The sequence below is a fragment of the Aplysia californica genome, unplaced genomic scaffold (genome assembly GCF_000002075.1).
Source record: "Aplysia californica isolate F4 #8 unplaced genomic scaffold, AplCal3.0 scaffold00423, whole genome shotgun sequence".
Lineage (NCBI taxonomy): Eukaryota > Metazoa > Mollusca > Gastropoda > Aplysiida > Aplysiidae > Aplysia > Aplysia californica.
Window position 1 is genome coordinate 376,970 of NW_004797693.1, and position 12,681 is coordinate 389,650.

Here is a 12,681-nt window from a genome sequence, read left to right on the forward strand (position 1 = left end):
AGAGGACTCCAAGATGTCTCACCAAACGGTCATCGTATTGCATGCTTTGCATACGGAGGCTTCAATTTGTACAAAGAAAAACAATAACTTACACAGCCAAAGGCAGAGCAAGACGAGACTTCAGCAGTTTCTGACAAGAGGGGAAGTGCTAGATTGTCTGGGTATAACTAGAGGATACACCTGGCTATATGTATAGGATACACCAGATCACTGTTCTTGAAAACAGTTATCTGTGAGAATAATAATAATAATAATGATAATAATAATAATAATAATAAGAAGAAGAAGAAGAAGAAGAAGAAGAAGAAGAAGAAGAAGAAGAAGAAGAAGAAGAAGAAGAAGAAGAAGAAGAAGAAGAAGAAGAAGAAGAACAGCAACTGCAACAAAAGAACAATAGAAATAATAATAAACGTGGTAAATGAGTTTTCAGGTATAGCACAAGTTTGTGACCGCATATGCCACCTTTACACCACCACATTGCCCTGCTTTCTGGACCTCTATTCTTACTCATACTTCTCCGGTATGAGTTTTTTTCAACCTGCATAATATATGTCACCAAAATGTAGATCACACAAGATAGATGACCCTCATCTAAAGCACGCAGACAGTGTTTACCTTCAAACAAGTATACATTTGTTTAAGAAAACTTAAACACACACACACACACACACACACACACACACACACACACACACACACTCACTCACACCACACACACACTCACACCACACACACATACACACACATATACCACACACACACACACACACACATACACACACACACACACACACACCTTTCAAAAAGATCTTAATTCTCCATTGACTGATGGGGTTTTTTGGGGGGTGGGATTTAATGTAAATACATAAGCCTATTAGCAAAACTGCCCAGACTTGCATCTACTGTTGACATAGTATTATTACTTAAAGTACGGCAGACTCCAAAATAGGCTTCACTTTCTGTCCTGGCTTCTCAACTTTTGTGACTTGAGAACACGTCACCATGATGCTGACATTCCTTGATCTTATATCACAAAATAGAAATTAAAAAATAGGTAGAAAACTACGTGTACATTTTTTTTCAAGCGAGCCCAAAGTCAAATACATGCATTAGACATTTAACATTATGATCGGATGCTTGCAATTAACTGCATGAGTGATATTAATAATATGCCAGGTGGATTGACGAGTTGTGCTAATAAGTAAATCCACCTACAATAGGTCGCTCTGGGATTAAGTTCTTAGAATACAAAAACTATATTGTTTTTGTTTTATTTAATGTCATAATGATTAATAGGGGGCTTCACGCTCGCCCGGCGAGTGGGGATTTCCGCTAAAATCCCGGTTTTTCCTCTTTCTCTGCTCATAACTTTATTAGTTCTTAGCCTAGCATCATAAAACCAACATGAAATGTGAGGTCTATACGTGCTTTTTGTTTCCATGTTAGTTTCAATGGGGGGAGAAATGCGTAACATTATAGATTTTTGAGTTAAAACTACACTGATAGTGACTAATAAACTAACAGCGCGCCTTTTAACAAGAATAAATTCTCCATTAATAGTTCTTGTTTTGTTTTATTAAAAACTAAATGTAAATACGTATAAGCAATACTGCTTGAATTTATTTATATCTGCTGTTGACATAATGTCATTATTACTGAAAGTACAGCAGACTCCAAGATGAGCTTCGCTTCCTGTCTCGGCCTCTCATCTTTTGTGACTTTACAGAACACGTCATCGTGATGCTGACCATCCCGTCTTTTTTTTTGTTGTAAGTGTTTTACGGCGCTCGCAACTGTATAAGGTCATCTGAGCTCGAGGGGCAAACTAAACATTTTCAGTTGGTAGGAAATTTTGAATTTTCTCTGGGTGACGCCTGATGCCTACTCTTATCGATTGTGGACCACCAAGGGATCTTTAACGAGCGCAACTTGCACACGGGACATCCGAGATTTTTCGCCCTTGTCCGAGAAGGCTAGGTGTAGATCTTTCCAACCAGAAGATCAGTTGTATGGCTGGAAGACATCAGAAAGAAGGAGCCAAGGAGAAGCAGTAGAAAGACTGCAGAGAAAGCCAGGAGCCCAGAGGTGGGGGCAAAGGAGGTGAGGAGGTAGGAGCAGAAAGCGGAAACCAAATCAGACGACAGAACATTGTTAGAGAGCAGGAAAGGATGTGAAAGGAGACAATTTTAGAGAAGAAAGCTTTTTTCCGTCGCTACCCGGATTCGAACCCGGGACCTTTGAATGAGAGGCGAAAATCTTAACCTCTAGGCCTCGAGAGCCCCCTATCCCGGTCTTACAAGAATACAAAAACAAAGCAATACAAGAGTGCCGGTACATTTTTCTTTCTCAAGACAACCCCACGTCATATATAAATAAATTAAACCATAATTTTTGATTGGATATTTAGAATTAATTTCATAAGCCTAACATTAGTAATATGCCAACATTTGTATCATGCCATGTGGATTGGCGCGTGTTAAGGTGCCAATCCACCTGGCGCAGATCACTCATGGATTAAATGCTAAAAATGCGATAAAAAGTTGTGGTTCATTTTCTAAAATGCCATACTGACTAGCTTAAGTTCATTTTTATAAACCAACGACAATCGTAGCAGCCGCCTAGACCGTCAGTGATTAACCAGGCCAGCCAAACAATAACTTCACTATGCAGTGCTTTTACACACGTATCGCGAGCACAACGGTGTATGTCATGAATTAGTCATGATGGTAGATTTCTCTCAGTTATGGGCACATGCAAAGAAAAAAAATCAAGAAACAAAACCTGAGTTAGATTCCCAAAATGGGGATGAGTTTGTGGTTTTTTTTGGTTGTTTTTTTCGAATAAATATTTTCATATTTTTGCAACATGCTGAATCCCTCCGTGCCTGCGTTGGTCCTGACAGACGGGGTCGAAGAAGCTTCTCTGGTATAAGTAATAATCTACAACGTAAATCCGGTCGATGCAGCTCAACACATTTGCACTCATAAAAATAATAATAATAATGATAATAATAATATAGTAATAATAGTAATAATAATAATATTATTAATAATAATAATAATAGTAATAATAATAATAATATTAATAATAATAATAATAATAATAATAATGATAATATAAGAAATAGCATTTGTATAGCACATACCCCCGCTCGACAAAGCTCTGTGCCCATTACACTATAATTATTACCCCCAGCGGACCCTACAACACTCCAGGAACATTCTCGGCTTCCCGGGAAGCATACAGTGCATACAGCTGATTAAGCGCTTAAGCGCCAACAAGCTGACAAGATCTTTCGCTGTCTATAGCTGAGTACACAATTTCTCAACTCGGTGAGGTGAGGAAAATTGGTGCAAAGTGCCTTTCCCCAAGGATACAACCTCGGGCCACAGATGGGATTTGAACCCAAGACCTTACGGTTGCGAGTTCGAGAGCCTAAGCACAAGGCCACCGACGCTCATCTATGATCATGGACGACGGATCTTTTCGCCTCAGAACAACTACAGTCGAACCTCGGCAGGCAGCCACCTGTCCAAGACAATCAGCTGTAGAAACGACCATTTCCCGTCCAAGTCAATCAGCTGTACAAACGACCATTTCCCTCCCCCCCCCCCCCTTTGTTTCTATCTAATGGCACTGCTCAATACGAAAACCCGTCTATCGCAACTGTAACCACTATATTATATCAACCTAAAGCAGAAACCTGTCCAAGATGGCTACGCTATCCCCCCCCCCCAAAAAAAAAGCAACAAAAAACACAGCCCCCCCCTCCCCCCGACTTCTCTCATCAATGATGGCGGCTGTCTTGAACAGTTTGGTCTGTTTATTATCAAAAGTTTCCTGAGAACAAATTTGCTGTGAATTTATGTGTGACATGTAATCCTCTTAATTGTGAGGTTGTCTTTTTCAGGCATATTTAAGTGGACCTGTAGCTATTTGTAAGAGCCATAGTGCTCTCGTATCTAGTGCACTTGAACGAGTATAATATATAGGTCAGAGGTCACCCTGGGTCACCAAACTACAGCCCGAGGGGTCAGTTCTTCCGGTCTGCCACGATGTCTCTACTCATGGGGGAAAAAAACTTGGAAGATATTGTGTGTTCGTGTGTTTGTAGCGTGCTCGGGTTATTTTAATCAACAAATTGATTTAATCACCTTATTGAACGTTATATAATGCAAATTGAATGTGCTTTAATAATAATGTATTGTATCACACGCTTGTTCGGCTTTAATGTGAACTTTTCCCCCCTTTAGCACTTTTCTTACCACAAATGTGAAGCCCCGGATTATAACCTGTCACCTACATACGAGGATTCCACAAATATGCAATGTCATTGTAATATTTGTTATCGTTACTCTTTGTAACAGTTGTTTTATGTGCACTGATAATTCAATAGGTTGGGTGTCTTCGGGTTCTATGTATCCAGTGTATTGTATAGAAACAAAGCTAGCTTGCCCAAGAGCAGCATTCTCATAGTTATCCGGCCCACTTTGAAAATAGTTTCGTAATCTCTGTTTCAGATGATCATAATTGTTGTTTTTTTCTGGTCGCGCCTTTCAATAATGCACTCTCACAAAGGAATGTGAACGCAACATAGATCCACAGAAAGTCGTCATGATGCGAGTACTCGGTTCACCATCTTCTTTCTTGAAGATCATTGCACCAGTCTCACTATCACTTTTTGTTATTTATCAGTACCGTTTTATCTACAGTAGATTACAACCCTTAATACAGTAATGTGTTTTCAGAGATTTGTGAGACATTTTCAGAAAACTGTGGAAAATTACCACTCATTATTCTTTATTCAACTTTGTGAACATTCTTTTGTCAGGGGTTTTCTAAAAGACATTTACCAGAAATCACCATTCAATTCTTTATTCAACTTAGCAAATCTAATACTGCTCACGGCCTTGAACCTCTTGTGAACAGCTGCTGTTGAACCGGTGTGTCAAGTATTTGCTCACAAACGCTAGTGTCTTCTTACGCAGGGATGAGGCGTGAACAGAATAAAAGAGCTTGTTCTTTCTTTTGTAAGTATGGCTTATATGAGCACTCTCATATTTGAGCACACACTCTTGTGTAACGTGAGTACGTGATCATCTGTGCATACAGTAAGAGTATATAATTTGTATGTGTGCGGGGTAGTGGGAGCGTACTTTTGTCCACTTGCGTTTGTTTGAGGAAGAGAGAGAAGTGGAGATGGAACAGACTAGAATAACAAGGAGTGAAACTGAGTAGTTGTTTTTTCTTCTTCTTTTTTTTTCTTGTTGAGGTGAATGGGTGGGGGCGGCTGGGTAAGATTGTAAGGTGAATGGATCTGGGGAGGGATTGGGTTTTAAAAGGACACCACGTGTTAATTTGTACTGATCCCTATGATATTTCTCGAGGAGTGTCGCCTATTTAAGTGACACGAAACCTTAATACAAAATCACTTCAGAGGAGGAAAGACACAAAGTGATTTTATCATAGAAAGGACAGAGCCCACATACCGTGGTGCTCAAAGTGAACTTCAGTTCTTGTGAAACATCGGACGCTGAAACTAAAAATAATTCTGAAACAGCTATAAATCTAATCCGAAAAGAATCGGCAAAGACCCAGTAGTATAGCAGTCGGATTTTTGAAACCTCCTCTAACTACATTAGGCATGGCGGGTAGCCTGTTACGTATAGCTCTATTTGCGTGTGTCATGTCCTGTTGTCACGGCTCAGTGGCAGACAGATGGAAGGCATACGCAGAGAGCGGCGTGGGACAGAATAGGAGCAGAATTCTGTTCTGGGACTGGTATAACGAGCTGATAGATAGAATTCTGGGAAATGGTGACAACAGCGCTCTGTTTGGTACTGGCGATGGCATCGGAGCACTCCTGAACAGCACAGACCCCCCAATTGCTGAACTGATGTATGAGTGGACAACTTTGAAGTATGACTTTCCTAAAGGCGTGGAGGAGATCTTTCTTGAATACGGCGAATTCATCCCAAATACAAATTGGGTAGGTCTTTTATGCTATTTGGTATTCTTCCAGACTTCGGGGTCGACGTTAGCCCTAATGGACAGGAGCAAAAAATGTGTGACCTCAAGCAAGGTGCCGCGCGCTAGAGTATCTTAAATTTTCAATGATTTTTCAAAGCCTTTGCCTTTCAAACGCAAACAAAATTACATTAAATGAATAAATAAATAGATAAATAAATAAATAAATAAATAAATTGATAAATTAATAAATGTGAAAACAAACTTTCTGTCCAAACTTCTATATGTAAGTGGTTTCCGTTCCGACACTTTCCTGGGTATGTAAAGTTAACAGTGAATTTTATCGTTTGGCCCAGGTGACGCTACAGTACGTCTATTAAAAAAACAGGGACACTAAGTTCTTTTATTAAATCCGGACCCCACAGCTTCTAAAAAAAAACCTTGCTCAACACATGATATGCCATTTGTCCTTTTAAACTGAGAGACAATTTCCAAAACAGACGACTGGGCTAAGAAGTCCCCAATTAGGATATCTCTCACCTTCTCTACCTTGTTCAAGTTCGTTAACTTTTTCATACATAACTGAGGCACAGCTACTGTATAACAGTCGGTTGGAACATGAAGGGTTTTTTTTCCTCTTGGCTGATGATCAAAGCGAGGGAGTACAGACATTCTCACTTTGTTTTCGTTTCAAAGCTGTCAAATAAATATATATCATATCTCGAAAATAATATTTGAAAAAGCCTTTGTTCTTTCTCAATTTTGAATATTCAACATTGCCACATTTTAGAAAAATCCTTCAGACAGTAGTAGGTGCATTTTGCTTTGAAGCTTGGGGTATGTTTCTTCTCAGTATTTCATTTCGAGTCGACCGGCCTTCATATTAGGTGGGAAATAGAAAGGGATACGTTTCATTATGAGTAAATGTAGAATGTAGAATGTGGAGCAGAGAAAAAAAAACGGTCCCATGGTATGTAAAGTCAGTTGCATTGCAAGTTGACAAAATATCATTCGGCTAACCCTGAAACCTAGCACGATGGTGCAAAGAAGAAAGACTATGAGTAAACAGGGTAACTGTGACACGAAATGTCATTGTAATATTTATGATTGATAAAGATGAGGACGGTGTACTCACCCCCTGCACCCACCCCATTCCCACATGCACAGTCTCCCTATTTACATTCAAACTTATTTGATGTCTTATTTCTCTTCCAGATTGCTGGGGTCCAGGTATATAAAGATGAAGTCTACGTCACAGCGCCCAGAGTCAAATACGTCAAGGGAACTCCCTCAGGACTCAATAAAGTGGTCGTGAAAGACGGACAGGCATTGCTCCAACCATTTCCCGATCTAAGCTTTCAAAAACTGGGCAGATGTTCCGCACTCCAGCTTCCAACGAGCAAGGCTATTGATCCGAATACAGGTTATATGTACATCATTGACACCGGGCGAGCTGGAGTGATTTCGGCGAGCCCGGGGAATTTCTGCCCTGCTAAGATTGTGGTCTTGGACCTCAACGACAACGGGCGGGTAGTGAGAAGCCACGACTTCCCAGACTCGGTCGTATCTAACACATCAAACTTCTTGAACGACATCGTGTTAGATTACGTCACGCCAGATGGATCGGAAGTCCGGTACGCGTATATTTCTGATACTGGCGATGCGAATCTGGTGGTATTCGATTTTCAGACGAACACGTCATGGGCTTTCAAGGACACGACAATGACACCGGCACCAAACGGTATCTTGACCATTAATGATGTTAACTACACCATGGACTTTCCTATCAACGGAATCGGAATGTCTCCCAATTTCGATTACGTCTACTACTGTGTTATTGGCAACAATAACCTGTACCAGATTCCCACGTCAGTCCTCCGAAACAAAACCGCAGACTTTAAGGAATATGTTAGGAATGTTGGAGACAAAGGTGGGTCCTCTGACGCAATTGTTGTTGGGAAGAAAAATCTGTACTTCGGAGTAATGCAAGAAAATGCTGTTTCCGAGTGAGTATGCATTTCTGTTGAAAACATTTTGGTGTAGCATGTTTTTGAATATCTGTTTTTATAATAGCTGTTCTAGCTGCTGTTGGTGCTGTTTGCTTTTAAACCTTCAATGTAAAAAATTGCTTTTTATTGCCTTTGCTATTGTCTTGTTCTTCGGGTACACTGGCATATTTAGCAATATTAAGTGTACCGCAGGATACAATTATATGATTAGTCGTTGCTTTTATTACCTTCATTGATATGTTTTCTGATCCCGCAAGAAGTGTGTGTATTCAATCTTAACCATGTCATTTATTAATAATATTTGTCAACAAAATCCTGCTTCTCACTCCCCTCTTCCAACGCTATCTTATCACCTTCCTTCTCTATTTCTTTATCATTATTATATGTTTATGTTGTCACTTTTGCAACATTCGCTTTTGTGGTTGGTGGTTTATACTTTAAACAGACCAAAAGTAAAGCATAATACTCTTTGTTAGATTTTTTGGGTAATTAAGCAGCATTAAGCTTTTAAAATGCAGTATACCGCTGGGGTTGAGAAGTGTATGTTTGTGCTTGGCCGGGGGGGGGGGGTATGCAATATATTATTTATATATTATAATGTCTGTATGTATGCATATGTTGTAGTTGATAAGGGCTTTAAACCCAAATCATTTTTTTCCCTTTATTGTAAATATGTGCACGCTTGTACGTGCGTGTGAGTATGTGTGTTTGTGTGTGCGTGTGTGTGTGCGTGCATGCGTGCGTGTGTGTGTGTGTGTGTGTGTGTGTGTGTGTGTGTGCGCGCACGTATATCCATGTGTGTCCGTGTGTGCAGGTGTGTCGATAGTCACCACCATTACTTTATTCGACATCAACATCCCGATTAAACGAATGGACCACTATCTTGAAATGAAAGTTATGTCTTTGGTGGACTTAAATTTCATCACATTGAGTACACATCGCTTTTTTTTCTTGTCCTGCTGTCAACAATTTGTAATTTCCCCTCCCCAGGTGGCAACGCAGCAAAGACATCAAGTCCCAAAATGTCTCCGAAGGCGAGGTCAACATGGCCACCATACAAGAGCTGACCTCTAACGACGTGACCATGCAATGGCCGGACGGCTTCACTCTGGACGATAAAGGCTACCTCTGGTTCACCACAGAACGTCTGCAGCTCTACCTGAATGACAAGATGGACTTCTCTGGGGGTCAGGGCTCCAATTTCCGTGTCTTCCGGATGTTCGTTGGTGACGTCAGCTACTTGACAAAACCCACGAGTGGAAAGAAGAGTTGGTGGGAGGAATAGCCTTCTGAAAGATTAAAATAGTATCAACGAAATAGATGAGATTATATTCTAATAGTTTAGTAAGCGTCTGTCTCTGCACATATTGGCTTCCCTCTCTTCTGATACAAACGAAATGGTTTCAGCAACTAGGCTGTGTAAACGTTAAGCGCATGCCTGCAAGCGTAAAATTATGCAGAATACTGGATGAATGTTTTCTGTTACATCTCATTCCTGCCAAAATGAATAATAAAAGAATAATAAACTTCTTTATACCGCTACAAACCTCATTCTGTTCTATTGTATTTGAGATTGGTATGAGATTAATCTTTTATTTCAGTGTGGTATGACTTCTATGAAATCCAAGGAGCTTCGATTAAAAAAAAAAAAGAAACAGTGCAGAAAATTTGCCAAAGACTCCATTCGAATTAGCTTTAACCAAACAGTAATTACGTTTCTATACGCTCTTTCGCACAGTTACATTTCTTTGAGATATATATATATCTATACATAACGGGCTAGTTCTAAAAATGTAAATATTCCCCTCTCATTGCCCTGAAGACACGGTGGTAACATTAAAAGGGGGCGGGGGGGGGGGGGGGGTCAACGTTTTGAAGACTAAAAAATTGTTTTCCTTTGGGGAGTTGCATTTATCAACGTTCAAAGACTGAAGTTATGTTGACTTGGTGTGATCTTTGACATGAAACCCTCGAATGCTTTAGTTGATAATTCATGAAATCTTTGAAGCACAGAGAAGATTTCAGTATAAAAGAAAAATAATAGTCTTTTGATAGCTCTTGAAATGTTGCAAAACAGTGGGTTTTTTGTATATACCACACAACCGAGTGTTGTTTCTTCTCTGACCTTTGCATCACGAAAAGGGAAAGTAAGACAGAGAGACCAAAAAAAGGGAAACGAAAAAAAACTAGGTCATACTAGAGTTGCCCTCTTTCCTTTCATTTTCAAATCTTTATACTCAACAAGCAGTGGATTTTCAAGTCTGGCTGTCGTCATTAGTCCTTCTCCAAGGACGTGTAAGGCTGTCTATAATCCAATCTAAAACATATATGTATTCCCGGATCGGTAACAGGGACAAAAACATTATTTGCACTCAAATGACGCATTTTCCCACTGGAACAGTGCTGCTAATCCCCCACAATCCTCTCTGTCTTCCTTCCAGATTCAGTCTATCGACCGAGGGCCACAACTAACAAGAAATGTGAGGCATCGTGGTGAAATCAGGCGCTCATCAAAAAAATGAAATGGAAGAAACCGGCATTTTCTCGCCACTTTGGCAATTCTTTGTTCTTTGGCCTAACACATGTTATGTCCATTTATAAACACATTTCTGTGTCGATTTTAATTAACAACGTTGGTTAAAGGCACAAAATTATATGTACATTTTCAATTACTAAGGGCTCTTGAGCTTTGGAAGTCACCAAAATTGGCGGCCATTTCTTTGCTAAATTTACCCCTGAAACAATACAACCACCCCCACCCCCACCCGCAAATATCTTTATCTTTTCTAGATGTGTGGAAAGGGGGGGGGAGGGGGGTCATCCAAAGTAAGACTAACGAACGCGTTTTAAGATGATACCAATATCTGCCCATACCCAAAAATTGACGAGCGCCTGATTCCACCGCGTAAGACACAAATTGATCCTCTTATCCCAACGGTTGGAGCTATCCTTCGGACGGGAATGCTCCAATTGTATCCAGGAGAGTGGTAGTACTCATGCAAAACAGAAGTCATCTGGTACCTCTTCCACGCCCAAAACTTCCTTAAAATAACAAAGCGCACATGAAACAAGCAACAACAACAACAACAACAAACGATCGAGAAAACAAAACAAGAATTTAAAACAAACCAACAAACCGAAATCAAAGACAGCCAATAGGAACGCCAAGAACAAGACAAATTGTTCATGTTTATTTTAAGCACGAAAGACAAAAAGAAAAGGAGAGAAAAGTAAGGCAGATCATAGTTTCAGCTCACATGCATTCAAATCGGATCAAATTGGTTCAGAAATGCCGCGTTGAGTTGGGGATTCGAAACAGAGCCGCTTGCATTCTTGTATAACACTTTACTTACATAACGGGCGACGAGTTTTCAAGTGCCAAACAATTTGATAAGAAGTCGGACAGCTGGTTTGGGAGTTGATAAAACTAGCAGGCTATGATGTCATAACCCTAGTCCTTCCCTCCCTCCTGTTCCCGTCCTCCTCCTCTTCTTGTCGTCGTCCTTCTCTCTCTCTCTCTCTCTCTCTCTCTCTCTCTCTCTCCCTCTCTCCCCCCCTCTCTCTGAACAGGCATCCATTTTCAAAAGTCTAAGAACTGGCATGTGAGTTGGATACCTATAACAAGGCATTACCTGTGTGTCCTTAGTCCTTGGATAGATCTACTTCAAACAGACAGGCGTAGGGCAATGGTGTCCCATCCCTCCTTCTGTATCTCTTTCATCTCCTCCTTTCCCCTTTCTCCTCCGACTCTTTTACCCTCTTAATCATATTTTCCCACAACTGAGGCTAGATTTAAAAACTTTTCTTCATAAATTTATATAAAATGGTACGGATCTCCTTCACGCTAAAAATGGAATTGTTCACAGCACTTCCTGCTTCTCACACACATTTTGCGCGCGCATGTGGCCTACGTCGTAGCTTCACCAATGACACTTTTGTGGCAAAACTAGTTATAAGAAACTATTGTATAGCGAACACTTTTTGCACTAAAAATTCTCAAAACATGCGTTCAATAAACATAATCTCGCAATTAGAAAAAAATGACGGACTTGCATTTAAAGCGATATTGTCCTAGCTATAGATTAAACCTTTAAATATCTGTTGAAACCACCCACTGGAATATTTTAGTAGTATTCCTTAAGTAGAATAGAGCTAAAATGTGTTTACAAAAATATTGATCTTAAAGAAATATTGATATAAATCACTGTGCAAAAGCTGAACAGTTTATGTTGGATAGTTGAGGAGATATTTGAAAATAAACTGCGCCACGAATTTTTTAACGCACAATAAATTATTACCTGATGCTTATTAATTTTTATGTATCGTCTCTACTCCATTTCTGTCTCCCACTGGTCTCCTGTACTTTTGCCACAGATTTCGCCTTTATAATAAAAGCCATTACAAAAGCAAACCTCAGATGGAGCTAAAAGTTCTAGAATATCAAACGTCTTCAATGAAAGTGCCCGGAACAAAAGGTGTTCGTAAATTTGAATAGCTCAGAAAAGAATGACAAATTTGTACTCGTAAAAAGGATTCTTTGGTCAATATTGATTTAGTAATGTACTCTTTGTTCAAAAGCCACAAAATGTCAGTTAATCTCATTTGATCTCTGAACTGAACTCCCTCCCCCCTCACCTTCCTCTCTTTTCTCCCTCTTTGTTCCAGCCTCTGTTTCCCTATCTCTCTCTCTCTCTCTCTCTCTCTC

The 12,681-nt window shown here is 40.0% G+C and overlaps 1 protein-coding gene across 1 annotated transcript; it reads left to right on the forward strand.

Annotated features, from left to right (window-relative positions):
• Positions 1–5,154: 5,154 nt before the first annotated feature.
• Positions 5,155–9,522, forward strand: LOC101862819 (major royal jelly protein 1). The gene is made up of 3 exons (XM_005104521.3): positions 5,155–5,989; positions 7,183–7,973; positions 8,967–9,522. The coding sequence occupies exons 1-3, from the start codon at positions 5,645–5,647 to the stop codon at positions 9,259–9,261; spliced, it is 1,431 nt and encodes a 476-aa protein (XP_005104578.1). The 5' UTR covers positions 5,155–5,644; the 3' UTR covers positions 9,262–9,522.
• Positions 9,523–12,681: the final 3,159 nt, after the last annotated feature.

Coding starts and splice junctions, on each gene's coding strand:
- LOC101862819 (XM_005104521.3), top strand. CDS start 5,645: ATGGCGGGTAGCCTGTTACGTATAGCTCTATTTGCGTGTGTCATGTCC. Junction 5,990..7,182: donor TCATCCCAAATACAAATTGG/GTAGGTCTTTTA, acceptor TTTCTCTTCCAG/ATTGCTGGGGTCCAGGTATA. Junction 7,974..8,966: donor CAAGAAAATGCTGTTTCCGA/GTGAGTATGCAT, acceptor TCCCCTCCCCAG/GTGGCAACGCAGCAAAGACA.